The sequence below is a fragment of the Nanorana parkeri genome, unplaced genomic scaffold (genome assembly GCF_000935625.1).
Source record: "Nanorana parkeri isolate BGI_ZX_2015 unplaced genomic scaffold, ASM93562v1 scaffold301, whole genome shotgun sequence".
Classification (NCBI taxonomy): domain Eukaryota; kingdom Metazoa; phylum Chordata; class Amphibia; order Anura; family Dicroglossidae; genus Nanorana; species Nanorana parkeri.
This window is the reverse complement of record NW_017306569.1, coordinates 537,339-552,662: the sequence shown is the minus strand read 5'-3', so window position 1 is coordinate 552,662 and position 15,324 is coordinate 537,339. Positions and strand designations below refer to the sequence as shown.

The 15,324-nt window shown below is 40.6% G+C and overlaps 1 protein-coding gene across 1 annotated transcript in view; it reads right to left on the bottom strand.

Moving 5' to 3' along the window:
• SLC13A1 (solute carrier family 13 member 1) overlaps positions 1-15,068 on the bottom strand; it is a 52,306-nt gene extending 37,238 nt beyond the window's left edge. The window contains exons 1-2 of the mRNA XM_018557736.1: positions 14,918-15,068; positions 4,867-4,995 (exon numbers count right to left, since the gene is read on the bottom strand). Of these exons, the coding sequence (XP_018413238.1) occupies positions 4,867-4,995; positions 14,918-15,019 (231 nt within the window). The 5' untranslated portion in view covers positions 15,020-15,068. The remainder of the gene's footprint in view (positions 1-4,866; positions 4,996-14,917) is intronic.
• Positions 15,069-15,324: the final 256 nt, after the last annotated feature.

Sequence of the window (15,324 nt, the reverse complement as noted above, 5' to 3'; positions counted from 1 at the left end):
ATATATATCTATATATCTATATATAGATATATAGATATATATCTATATATCTATATATAGATAGATTAAATGTGCTGTTTACTAATCAGATCAGCCAAGTATTGTACTTTTTCTCTGAACTTCCCACACTTGCTTAAGAAAGTGAAAAACACATTATATTAATTGGGGCTTTTGAAGCTGCTTACTACTTACTTAAAGTGACATTAAACCCTCAGATTTTAACATAAAACAATACTGTAATGTGTGCCTTACTGTAATCCATGGTAGTTTCCCTTCCCTTTGCTGCTCTTCCTTTTAAATCTGTATCTCTTCTCATGCTGGGCAGAACTTCTGTTTTGCAGCAGACTGCCTTGTCTCTGGAATGGATACATGGGGGGTGATTTACTAATCTAAACACACGCACGCACTAGGTGTGTGTGATTTTTACACAGCAAAACGTATTTATCAACCAAAAAGTCTCTGAAAGCATATTTCCACTAATGCCATGTATGGAAAAATCATGCACATGATGCATATATAATGCTGCTTCACAGTTTAGACAAAAATGGTTAGCTCATGCATTTACATTCCTGCATTCATCAACATAAGCAACACAACATAGAGCTAATTTATACAACATCACCTTGTAATTCATGCTTGGCTTTGCACAACACACCTGCTGGGTGTGTACACACTACAAAGTTGTTTAGATTCCACCCATAGATCATGCTGGGAGGGAACACACTACAGAGGTGTATACATGTTCGTGGTGTGTTTATAAGGTTAGTAAATCAACCCCATGGTGTCTGTATGAAGGTTTACAACCTGAGCCAGCACTACAGGAAGAGGCAGTCAGCTGCAAAGGGAAGTTCTCCCCAAGCATGAGAAGAGATACAGATTTAAAAGGAAGAGCAGCAAAGAGAAGGGAAACTACCATGGATTACAGTAAGGCACACATTACAGTATTGGTTTATGCTAAAAAATCTGAGGGTTTAATGTCACTTTAACCACCAAATTGTAAAATCATCATTTAAGTGTACATAGTTAAAACAACATATAATATTACACATTAAAAGATTTTCCTTTTCCCAGTGTGTCCCCCTTAAATTGTGCCTCCCATAGCCAGGTCAACTACAAATTATCTGTATCCTCCACAGTCGCAGACTGCGCAATCAGTTGTTTCCATTGGCATGCGGTATTCCCAACGTGTTTCACAGAATGCTTCGTCAAGGGACCAGAGGCATACTATATTGCAGAAACAAACATTTCAGAAAAAGTTAAGCATATCAATTAATATATTTGTCTTTACACAATTTGACTGTCACTTTTCCTTACTATTCATATTCATGTATTTGTACTTAGGTGTACTTGGTGATCAAGGATCATCCAATGCAGAGGAAAGAACCACTCCTCACCACCAGGGCTTGGTGGGACCACAGGGAGATACACACATCAGAGCCCAATGAGACGACCCACTATTCCGTAAGGATCTGAAGGTAAATCTGTAAAAAATAAGTCAAGGTAACTAGACTTGCTGTATTTTTCTTGAAGACGTTTCACTGGTCATCCAACCAGCTTTCTCAATTCAGAATGACTTTCTCTGGGAATAAACATGGTGGATGTTGCTCCAATCCACATAATCAATCCAAATAATCATCCACATAATCATGATTATGTGGATTGGAGCAACATTCACCATATTTATTCCCAGAGAATTGTTTGTACAAGTCATTCTGAATTGAGAAAGCTGGTTGGATGACCAGTGAAACGTCTTCAAGAAAAATACAGCATGTCTAGTTGCCTTGACTTATTGTTTTACAGATATACCATGACCTGGATGAATGAGAACCGTCACAGACAGATCTGAAGGTAAGTATACTCATATAGAAACATGAAAAAATATGTATAACAACAAATCTTACTCTCTATTTAAATACATATGGCGTCATTAGCATCAGTACCTTTGTACACAGCAGTATCTCTGAAAAGGTCTAAATAAAGGTCCAGGTCTCACTCATACCACCTGCAGTGAATTCTTCCTTATGGGTGAGATATGGACCTTTTATTTAGTTAAGTATGTAGTAAGCGCTTTCAAAAGACCCAATTTATATCATGTGTTTTCAATAGTGATTTGAAGGGGGAGTAATACAAAGACCACTCTCTTAGGTCAGCCCTGAAGGGTATAATTGTTTAAAGAAAACTGGTGTGTAATCAAAACAGTTGGATATCTTTGCTGACTGAAAATTCTGTTTTCCTGGATGTCCAACTGATCTAATGTTTCCAATAAGATTGAAATCAGTAAGAAGTTAGAATGCTAGATCTGCATACATATTCTGGGTCAGCAATTCAGAATGTATTGAAGCTATTGGATCAGCATGACAGCCAGACAACTAACATTTTCAGAAAGAAAGATCAGCAATAGCAATCTTTGTACTTCACTCAGCATACTACTCTAGTCTAGTAAGATGTTGAAAATGCTCACTTGTCCTGTTTAAACATATAATCCATAAAAAAAACCAAAAAAAACAAGTGATGACATAGGACCATGAAAGATGGTACCAATGTTTGACACATACACTCACTGGCCACTTTATTAGGTACACCTGTTCAATTGCTTGGTAACACAAATTGCTAATCAGCCAATCACATGGCATCAATTCAATGCATTTACGCATCTAGACTTGCTGAAGTTCAAACCGAGCATCAGAATTCAGAAGAAAGGAGATTTAAGGGACTTTGAATATGGCATGGTTGTTGGTGCCAGACGGACTGGTCTGAGTATTTCAAAAACTGCTGATCTACTGGGATTTTCACACACAACCATCTCTCGGGTTTACAGAGAATGGTCCGAATAAGAGAAAATATCCAGTGAGTGGCAGTTGTGTTGACGGAAATGCCTTGTTGATGTCAGAGGTCAGAGAAGAATGGGCAGACTGGTTGCGAGATGATAGAAAGGCAACAGTAACTCAAATAACCACTCGTTACATCCAAGGTATGCAGAATACCATGTCTGAATGCAGAAAACATCGAACCTTGAATCAGATGGGCTACAGCAGTACTAGACCACACCGGGTGCCACTCCTATTAGCTAAAAACAGGAAATGGAGGCTACAATTCGCATAGGCTCACCAAAATTGGACAATAGAAGATTGGAAAAACGTTGCTTGGTTTCATGAGTCTCGATTTCAGCTGCGACATTCGGATGGTTGGGTCAGAATTTGGCGTAAACAACATGAAAGCATGGTTCGATCCTGCCTTGTATCAACGATTCTGGTTGGTGGTGGTGGTGTAATGGTGTGGGGGATATTTTCTTGGCAGACTTTGGGCTTGTGATGCTATCATGTCAATATGGACCAAAATCTCTGAGGAATGTTTCCAACACCTTGTTGAATCTATGCCATGAAGAATTAAGGCAGTTCTAAAGGCAAAAGGGGGATCCAACACGGTAATAGCAAGGTGTACCTAATACAGTGGCCGGTAAATGTATAAGGAAAATAAATAATAAACAATTGATTTTTTATAATACCTGTACATACTTGTTTTTCAAAATCGATCTCTAAAAGTAGTATTAAACTTTCAAAGTTTTTTCAAAAATGAATTCAGATTAAACAAATATAAATTGCTCAGCAAAGTATTTATTTTCATATTTGCCCATGCACTTTTTAAACATCAAGGAACAGCATCCAGTGTAAGTGGTTTAATCAGTATTTCAAATAGCTGAAAATAAATTTTTACTTTAATATCCCTTTAACTGCCTCCGGGCCGGCCGTAGTAAAAAAACGGCCGGCCAAGAGCTCTCTAGATCTGAGCGGGCGTCTTCAGACGTCCGCTCAGACACGCCCCCTTGCGCGCGCCACCGGGCACGCGCGAGCGGGAAAAGGCCGCAATTTAAAAACGGGCAGCATTGCCCGTTAATATACATGCGATCCGCCGGCTGTAAAGCCCGGGATCAGCATGTCGCCTGTGACACAGGGTATCAGAGAGAGCTCGGTACACGAGCTCCCTCCGGTCCCCTCTCCTCTGAAAGAATGCGGAAGTGTTGTATAATACATCACTTCCGCATTCTTGTGTCACTCTCCAGCTTCAGAAGCTGGAAAGAAGCTGATGGAGCAGATCTCTGCTTCATCAGCTTCTTTTGGGGGGTCCTAGGTGACATTAGGGGTCTTGGAGACCCCTGATGTCTCCATAAAGAGGACCTGTCACATATTTTGCTATCACATAGGGGGGGTTTATTAGCCCCCGTATGTGATAGCAATAAAGTTTAGTGGAAAAAAAAAAAGGAAAAAAAATTAAAGTCCCCCCCCAAAATTTGAAGTAACACATAAAAAAGAATAAAAAAAAAAATTGTAAGTCCCCACCCATACATACACGCATGCATACATGCGTCGGGGGCGCATACGTGCAAAAAAGACGATTGCGCCCATTACGCCGCACATGATAGATATCGCCGCGAACGTCATTAAAATTAATTTCAGTACAGCGTTGCATGACGGAATAAACGTCAGTCAAAGTATCGCAGCGCTGAATACTGAAAAATGGCCTGGCCAGGAAGGGGGTCTAAACACCTGGTCTTGAAGTGGTTAAGCAGTAACCTCCCATGACGGAAAGCAGCTGCACTACTTTTTTTTCCTAGATTATAACTGTTAATATTTTGTTTCACACAAAAACACATTTTAGATTTATGGACTAAATTAAATACAGATATTATTTTAAACATTTTCAATTTTCCTTGATGTACAAATGAAACATTGGAGTTGTTATTGAATCACATAAATGTTTTAATGCGTTGTTCATGTATTTCCATAAAAAATCAAATTACTGTAAACAAAAAGCAGAGTGAGGGTTACTCAGACACATCACAATGAACGGGAAGAGGACTGCACTTACAGTTTTAGATGGTAGAATCCCAAACAATGGAAACATTAAAGCTGGGATAAAAGCAGTGACAGACAGAGGTAAAGCTTCTGATAGCCAGAAGATGGCAACTAAGAACAGCACATATGCACATTCTGCCTCCTGTAACAAGAGAAGGGAAAGTAGAGGGTTATAGGTTAAGGTGTCTTTTTTCTTTTCCTGTAAAGAGAATCAGTCAAAACATACCTGCATAATTACTCCCTTTTGAAAGCAACCCAAACTTATGTATCAAATATTAGCTCACCAGTAGAGATTCTGTGTATAGGTTTAGCTTAAGGATGATTTGTTCCTTGGTGTCTGCAGCTACAGAGGTAAGTGAGGGTTTGTTTTACAGCCTATTTTCTGCTTGTTAGGTATATATAAACGATTGTCCAAGGCTTGACCGCAGGTTCATTTTAAAATGATCCTGCAGCAGTCTCAAGACCTGTCTGAGGGATCTTGTATTCAGTTACATTTAAAACGTTTTCTGTGAGTTTCCCAGCCAGAGGAAATGTGTGCACCCAACCCTTTCCTGTGGTGCCCCTGCTTACAGGGCCGGATTTACTCTCCCTTCCGCCCCAAGGCCAGGTTCCACAATACGCTATTATACAATTATTTTGAAATCTGTGGAAAAGTTTGCTGGCAGCATTCCCAAGTGGTATTATCGGGGTCTAATCCCACACAGTCTGAAAATACTTGCCTTGCTCAAATCAATAGAGCAGGGAGAGCATTCAAAGTAGTTTTTAAATATTTATATACAGCATATGGATTTTATTTAATAGTTTCATGTTGTTATTATTATAAGTTATTATAAGAATATATTAGTTAAAAGGTGTCTAAACTTAAAAACAGATTGTTGTACAACTTTTTGTAATTTCAGAACATTCAGGTTGTTTTTTTCTAATATGCCCTGCTTTTAATAAAATCATACCAACAAGGCGTATCCACAGACACTTTCTTTCCTAGGGCAAAAACACACACTACCCACTTCTGATCTGGACTACAAGCAGCCATACTAATGCACAGTGTGCTTGCAAATTTTACTGTAGTCATCATAGTAAAACTGATGTTCAGCTGCTTCAGAAGCATGCACATATGCACAGGAAGTTTCTACACAGAGCTTACAGGACGTGCACAGGGTAAGTAGAATAAATAAGAAAGCAAGGGCAAAACTATTGTTTTATCTAAAAGTAAGGCAAGCCTCTTATCATTACATTGCTCCACAAAACAAAGAGGGTTATTCACTTAACCGCTGAAGGCAGCTGAGTGAATAACCGAGCCAAAGTGAACAGAGCCAAACGACGTTCGGCTATTCACTTCAGCTCAGTACGGCTGATTTCATCTGTTGCCTTCGGCTGCCTTCGGTCAGCCGAACATGCTCTGCATGTTCGGCTGAGCCGAAGGGCAGAAGGAGTTCGACTCAGCCGATCCAACATCTGGATCGGGTGAGCCGAAGCTCCGGCAGCTTCCTCACTGCCGTTCGCAGGCTATTCTGCTCACTACCTCCGAGCTAACAAGCAGAATAGAAACAAATGAAAAAAAATGTTTAAATTATTTAAATAAATGTAAAATAAAAGAGAAATTAAAAAAAGTTAAGAAAATAATAAAAAAAGTCAAAGAAAATAAAAAAAAAAACAGTGTGGGGTCCCCCCTCCCAAACCATACCACACCCTTTAGAATATGTAGGAAAGTTAAGAGAGATCCCATTTAAAAGAAAAAAGCGTTGGGTTCCCCCCAAAAGTCATACCAGGCCCTTTAGGTCTGGTAGGAATTTTAGGAGGGACCAAGTAAAAAAAATGTTTTAAAAGTGTGTGAGGTTCCCCCTAAAGTCATACTAGGCCCTGAAGGTCTGGTTGGAATTTAAAGGAGGAACCCCAAAATGGGGGAAAATAGACGTGGGGTCCCACCTAAAATTCACAACCAGACCCTTGATCCGAGCAAAGGGCAGGAAAACGGGGGGGGGTGCGAGCGAGCACCCCCTCCTCCATGCTATACCAGGCAACATGCCCATGCCAATGGGGACAAGGGCCTCTTCCCCACAAGACCTTTGGCGTTAGTAGTGGGAGCGCAGGAAGGGGGGCTTATTCACATCAGGGCACCCCTTTGTTAAAGGGGCACCCAGATGGGCCCCCTTTGTGAATGAGTAAGGGGTACTTGTACCCTTACCCATTCACTAAAGGGTTGAATTAAAAGGTTAAAAAAGACGCCAGACTTTAGAAAAAAATCCTTTCATTGAAAAAAAAAAACAAAAGACAAGTTTTCGACAAGTCTTTTATTTAAAAAAAAAAAAAAAGGAACAACTGATGTAATCCTAAGGTCAACCAAGACATCCAGCATTGTCCACGACAACTCGGCGAAATAAAAAAATAAAAAAACGTTTTTAAAAAAAAGACAACCGCCAACTCGACTGCATGCAACGAACTCCCACCGCATCATGAAGAATCTGACAAAAAATATAAACAATTGGGCTCTGCCCAACTATTTACCTTTGGCCGGCACCTGCCAGAGTCTTCTAGCAGGTCCAGGGGCAAAAAAAAAACAACTGGGCGAAGCCGGCCATGACAGGATGGCCGGCCCCACCCAGTTGTTGTTGTTCAATGACAGATCAGCATCCCCAGGTCATTTGGGGACGCTGATCTGTCATTACAACTGGGCGGAGCCAGCCAGCTGTCATTTGCGCGGAGAACGGTTGGCCCTTTGGCCGACCTTTTTCCACGCTTCGGTGTCACAAGCTTATGTGTTCGGCTCAGCTGCCTTTGGTTGCAATATGGGCTATTGTGAATAGCCCGTACAGCAACCCCTCGGTTCGACTGAACCGAAGGGCTCAGGCGGCCGAAGTGAGCTGAAGGATCAGCCGAAGCTAGCTCTTTTGTGAAAGACCTCAAAGTCTTTTTTTTTTAGACAGTTTAGTTCTATTTTCATCTAAATGTTTACACAATGTAGCAGACAAATAAACACATTTTAGGAGAAGGTGCTTTGGAGTAAATAGCATATTTGTATGGTTTGTACAAGTGCTTACAAACTATTGCTTTTAGAATATTTAACACAAATATTTAAAAATTTTAGAAAAAGCGCTGACCTGGAATATATGCTAAAAACAAATTTGTTGATTGTTAACACACAGCAAGCTACATCAGGAGAGTAACAATTGTGTGCACGTGATGTGATTAATAAAGATAACTTTTTAAATAAACGTATTTATATATATATATAAAATTATTCAAATATACTGTATGTACATGGGGCATCCATGCAGGCTTTGTTTTCTGCTTTGTAACACTATGCAATGAGCCTGGTTTATTAAAGTGTGAACAGAGTAAATTTAAAAAAATTTAAATAAAATGTGTTTGTATGTAACATTACCCTTAGTTAACCATTTATCAGCCCAAATTCACTTCTTCCCTTTCTTCCCTTTTCTTTTTTTTTACACAATAATTTTTTTATTCATTTGGTTTGCTAATTCTTTTCATTGTCATATTAAAAATACACACAATTGAAAAAACTTTATATAACTTTAAATTTAAATACATTTGCCATACTTTGTACCAGAAACATCATGTTAGTGTAATTATAAATGGGGAAAATTTTGGAATAAAGTGTATATTTTTTATCTATAGTAACTCTACTTATTTTAAAACGAATACTGATCAATATAGATGTTTTGTTACATCTTTTCGTCTAAAACTTGCATTGGAAATAAAACATTTCTCGTAAGGCAATATTGCCTAAATAAAGCCTTATTTATCCAAAGGGAAAATACCTATGTGGTCTATTCACAAAGCTGCCGAAGGATCTAGCCATAGCTTCGGCTGATCCTTCGGCTAGCTTCGGCCCCAGAACCCCTTCGGTTCAGTAGAACCGAAGGGTTGTTGTATGGGCTATTCACTTTAGCCTGTACAGCTCCCGAAGTTGACCGAGCATCTCAGTCGAGCCAAGGCATATGCCTTGGCTCAACTGAGCCGAGGTGAAAGCCGAGGCTGGCCGAACGGCCGGCCATAGGCCTGGCTACTGACATCTGGGCGGAGCCAGCCATCATATCATGGCTGGCTCTGGCCACTTGCAGAGACAGATCAGCGTCATTACCAGGCATCCCAACTCTCCCGGACGCTCCGGGAGTCTCCCGCTATTACATAGCGGCTCCCGGCCGCCCGGGAGAGAAACATTTCCCTGCTCTGTTGTTTTTCTTTCTTTTTTTCTTCTGACATCGGAGCCGCCGGCCGCCCTCAGTCAGAAAAAAAAAAGAACAGCAAAGGAATGCATAGCTACATTCCTATTGGATATTTCCCTTTGCAATAGCCAATAGCAAATTAGCTATTGCACCCGCCCACTGCTGCTGTCAATCAGCTGAGGGGACCTGAAGTTCTCCATCAGGTCCTTTTCTAGTGATTGACAGCAGCAGAGGGTGGCTGCAATATGGTGGCTGCTATCTGCCATCATTTCAGGGGGGTGCTCTCTCCCCCCTGCATTACAATGAGAGCTTAGCAGAGCCAGAGGTGATATGAAAGCCGACTCTGCTGAGCTCTCATGGTACTGACAGTTCAGTAACCAGGGGACGCTGATCTGTCAGTACCATGAGAACTCAGCAGAGCCGGCTTTGATACCACCGCCTGCTCCGACAAGCTCTCATTGTAATGATAGCTGGTCCCGGCCAATAGAAAACAGTTCTATGCTAGCCCTGCCCAATCATTTTCTATTTTTTTCCTACTTTTTAAAACTGTTTTTCTATTCTGCTCGGTACCACAGAGGTACCGAGTGCTCACTTCACTTCGGGTCGGTTATTCACACGGCTGCCTTCGGCAGATTTGTGAATAGACCCCTATGTATTCTATTACAGCAATCCCCAGCCTTTTTGGCACCAGGGACCAGTTTCGTGGAAGAAAATGTTTCCATAGACCGGGAGGGGTGGGGAAGTGGTGGGTTGCCATTGGAGCAGTTTTGGGGTGATTCAAGCACATTTATTGTGCACTTCTTTATTTCTATTATTATTACATAGTAATAATAATAGACTGGCGCTGACTGGTGGAACGGACGGGGGCGGGTACAGCTGGCTCTGTCTCTAGATAGGCCGAGCCAGCTGTCAGTCACGCAGCTAGGCGGATCCTGGCACAATTGTAGGGATCCGCTTCAGCTGCAGCGTCTCAGTATACAGCTCGCGGTATACTGAGCCTAGGGTGACAAGAGGACGCTAGTTTGTGTCCTCCTGTTACCCTCAGGAGAACTATGGGGAAAAGCCTTAACCCCATAGTTCTCCTTTAAGTTCAAAAGGCTGACAGTTTTACTCAATTTTAATGAATACTTAACTGAAAATTGTGTTTTTATACTTGCCTAAAATGTATCTGTCATTTCTTTAGCTGCTGTAGCCAGAGAAGAAGCTAGTGAAGCAGATCTATGCTTCATCAGCTTCTTTGGGGTACCTAGGTGACATTAGGGGTCTGAATACTTTTAAATATTAAAAAAACACAAAAAACTCAGTGGTGATTAAATGCCACCAAAACAAAGCTCTATGTGTCCCAAAAAATGATATCAAAATTAAAAATGTATTTTTGTACGGTGGTGCATGACTGAATAAATGTCAGTCAAAGTACCTCAGTGCTGAATACTGAAAAATGGCCTGGCCAGGAAGGGGGTTTACTACCCTGGTCTTCAAGTGGTTAAAAATGTGTAACATGGTAGCTTGTGAGGTACAGTAAATGTTTAGAAGAAGTTACGATCATCTGGCTATTAAGGTCAACTTTGTATTATATAACATGTTTATCATGGGATTAAAGGCTTGACGTTTTTCATTAGGTGTCTAATCTTTCTTAAGTATTCATGATGTTAGAAAAGGCTGAAATATTATAAGTATTTCAATGTCCTGCTTTGTAAATAACTTCCTGTGAAGCACCAGGGGGGACTCTGATGGAAGCTGCAAATCGGCCACACTGTTGCAGTGCATCTGGTTGCTAGGCAACAATACCCCAATAAAGCCATCACTTGTACAGTGAGGACAGCAGCAGAGAATATTCATTTTATGCTTTTCTGTTTGAATAATAAGTTAACATTTCTAGTGACCTAAAATATAAATGTGTGGGATCAGAACTGAAGTATCTTATTAAATTACAGCAAATCCATAGTGCTAGCAAAGTGTATCAAATAGATTTCCTATCCAAAACTAACCTTCTAAAAACGTATTTATTATTTATATAGCGATGACAAGTTATGCCGTGCTTTACATAGTGCACATTCACATCAGCCCCGGCCCTCAATCTAAGGTGCCTACCCCGCATGCACACAGGGCCAATTAACCTACCAATAAGCCTTTGCAGTGTGGAAGGAGACTGGAGTATCCAGAGGAAACCCACACAAGCACAGGGAGAACATGCAAACTCCTTGCAAAGTGTCCTGACCAAGATTCTGAAGCAGGGACCCCCAGTGCTACAAGGCAGAAGTGCTAACCACTACTCCACTGTGCTGCCTGAAAAAATAAGGCATGTTTACAAATTAACTACAACAAATATATACTTTTTTGCTTTTTGCCTCATCTTCGGCACACAAGAGCCAGCCTTCCTGTTGGCAAAAAAACATGCGTCTGTCACACAACATAGGATGCCGGCTCTTCTAATGCAGTCCGCTGTGGGCAGCCGTGTAGATGTAAAGGAATACAGCAGCAACTTGTGTGCCCGTATTGTGTAATGGTATCAGCCAAATGATCAAACCAGTGGTGAAATGCAATTTCTATTTTACTAAACAAATGGAAATCAAACATGATTTGCACAGGGGATAATGAATGAACGATGGGAGTGCATTTCAGAACATGCAAATCAACAATAGGGAAACAGGTATAGAAGAGCACATAGAAATATAGAACAGTTCTTCAACTGGCCAGCAGATGGCAGCACACTTTCCCAGTTCAGTAAAGTTTATGGAAAAAGTGTAAAGTTATTACGACCTCCTTACTGCAAACACATTCTCAAAACACTTTCACTGGAAGGCAAGCTGATTGCTGAGTGGATCGGCTGCTCGAACAGGTTTCACACCGACACTGCTGCTGATGTCTTCGGTCAGGAGGTTCTGGTGGCTGATGGTAGGGCCACCCCATTGGATGTGTAGACTCTCCAAATGGACTGCAACAAAATGTACTCCAGTGACTGGATCTTGTACAGAAGCTGCTTGCTCTTGTGCTCAAAGCTGATAGCCAACACACCAGACTTAATGGGGGAGGACCCAGCACCTGATGACAGCTCACTTGCTCAGTCACTACTGTCCCATCAGGCAGGGTCTCTCTGAGCACCAGAAGGTGTGAGAAGCTGGAATTTATATCTCCTGTGCAAGTCCAGGAGCTCAGAGGATGATGGGAGCCCAGAAGATAAATTGGTCTCCCAAATTCTCTGGACGTCCATCATCCCCTAAGCTCATGGACACACCCAGGGGATATAAAGCTTAGTCAAATAGAAATGGGGAAGTTAAAGGGACCCGCACCTATCACTGAATAAAGGGTCACTCCACCACACCCACAGCAAGAGCACTGCATTTTGTGTGCAAAGACATATTGCTGATAATCTGCACCACTAGCCAAGTTGGACTGCATTAGGAGAGCCTGCTTCCTATGGTGTGGGAAATGCGTGACTGCATATATATTAATGTAAGTGTATGATTTTATTTGGAATAAATAGACACCTCTTTCCTGCAGAGATAACACATCACATTTTCCCTGGTAGTAGGGGCACAGTGTTCACTAAGAGAAGCAGATTTTAGAGGTGTCCTACAGCAACCACCGGATTTTGTGTTATTTCGTTTTTTGGGATTCGGGTGTGAAAGTCAATTCGTATTCGGACGAAATTTGTTCGCGGTAGTTCGTTCGGATGTTCGTTTCGTTTTCGTTCGTTCGTTGCAGTAAAGTGACATTTGAGGAGGAAAAAAATGTTTTTCCCCCTTCTCTAATGTCCCTTTGCTGCAACGAATGAACGAACGAAATGAATAAGAAACTAAACGAACGTCCGAACAAACTACCGCTAACCAATTTCGGAAACGGAAATTCGGATTCGTTATATCTGTCATTCGGAATTCTGATACATCCGAATGTCCATATTTCCAAAAATTCATCCGAATTTCGTTACGGAACGAAACGAATCGCACGTGTCTAACAAGCATGCAGCATAGAACGTCTGAGTGCAGACAGAACTGTAACTGCTATTGGTGCAGCACGGAAGCCAGACAATACGCATTTCCGAAGGAGAATAACAGCAGTTTCCATATTTTGTTCAGTGTAGGCTTCTTATATAAATGTATATGTAAAGTCCACACTTTTTCTTTTATTTCTACATAAAATGTGGACGGGGTTAGAACCTCTGTCAGGTTTGTAATGTTATCTTTCTCCCTGTTGGGTAGATTCAACGTAACTATCGGCCCTGGTTACCATTGTCTTATATGGTTTTAATGGTTAGAACTGTTTGAGTAAGTGGGGCTATGCCCTCACTTTGTAGCGATCTCCTCTTACTTCCTGCTGTGTTTCTGGGAGAAGAAATGAAGGGAAATCTGCCCGATGGAACACAGACAGCAACAAAAAACTTGACAGGGGTCTTAGACATTCTGTAATGTATTTAAAAAGTTTTGGTTTTACTTACACTTTAAAGGTGAACTTTTTAAATAACACCCTTGCAGTTCCCCCCAGCACTGCATGGTTCACATGCTCATTCAGTCTAGGGAATGATGAATAAGCTGTAATAATTACCTTATTTGTTGCTCCCCAAGCAGCCAGCACTCTCCTCTTCACCAGGTTGTGGGCAGCCCCTCGTCATCCTAATGTGCAATGCAGAACTGCTGGTCCTGCATTGTATAAGATGGCGTCAGAGTGCCACTGCCAGACGGAGTGACAAAGAGAAGCAACTTAAGAAGACCAGTTGCACAGCATGGAATCCTGCCAGTGTGAAGAATAAGGCAAGTAGCCAACCATTTAACCATTGCAGTGCAAGAAGACCCCACTGCAAGGGTATTTTTTTTGTCTGCGCTGGGGCTTTAAAGTGGACCTTTACTCAGATCTTTAAATAAACAACAAACACCTTTAGAAATGTTTAGTAATCACAATTCTTTGCATACCTTATTTCTCTTTTGTTTCCCAGTCTTCTGGCAGTGGCCATGTTTACTAAGGGAAGGTTACTAGCTCTCCTTTTACTTATTGGATTTCTGGCATATGTGACTAGGACATGTGACAATGCACATCGTCTCAGGGTAGGAAAATGCCTTTCCCTGAGATCCCATGAGATTTCTCAGCAATGCTCTGCTGATAGCAAGGCAATCCCAGTGTGCATTGCTTTGGAAAACTGAACTCATTTTGTCCTTTCAAAGCAGGAAGTAAATGTTCTGCAAGTGTAAGTATTTCAAAATCACAACATTTTACACCTGTCATGTCTATGTTATTATTAATCATCATACATAGAGGGTTGAATTGGTAGAATTAGATTTTTGAGTGTAAAGGTCCGCTTTAAGTAATGTGATCAGTTGCAAACAGTGCTTTATTGCATTCTTTAACACTTCCTTCTCCTTGGTTATTTAAAAAAAAAAAAACTTCTGTTTTACTTTGGAGCTGCCAGGATCTAAAATAGAATGCCAAGATCTTAGAATGAACCTTTGACCAGTAAAATTAAGCAGCAGACTAAACACATCTGAACAGATAATTGTTTTTTTTTCTGATTTCAGATGCATATTGTTTCTTACAATATTATCACAGTAATGTTTACATAAGGCAGCAGTGCAGGGAGCTATATGCTCTTTGTAAGGACTGGCTGGCTGCTATTGACTACTTCATGACACTGCTCTTTGTCATTACCTTGCAAAATGTTTAGAAAATAAGACATATTTGCAACAATAAAAGAATCACAGGTAGAATATGAAGCTTGACTCTGGACAGGAGAAAATAGTACAGACAAGCTATTGCAACCTCTGTAATGGTTGCTATAAAAGTAGTTATGTTTTGTCTTTTTTACTTTAAGACATTAATTACAGATTATGGAAAAATAAGTAAACAATTTATTCAGCTGTATACAATTCTGAGTTGAAATGAACTTACCTGGGTTTTGATGATTAGTGGAATTGGCAGTAGAAGCAGTGGAGTTAGTAAAATCAGTAAAAATCTGCGGTATATCCATAAGTAACTGAAAAAAAGCCGCATTCTGACAGTGAACAGGATTCTCTTACCTGTAAGAGATCAAAAAAACTAAGATGCCCCTTAAATAGACAACCTTGATTAATGTTTCTCTACACAGTCACCTTTAACCTCCGGCTAGCTCTTTTTTTTAGATCTAGTTAACAATAAAGTTTTATTGTTTTACAATAGGAAATTCAGTATCAGTTAACAAAAAACTAATTACAAATAATTCAACGAAAAGAAGCCAAATGCATGCAGAATATTTGCAGAGAAAGTTAGTTTTAGACCTTTTGTGCCTTCAGCAACTTTCTCACCCAAAAGCTATCTAT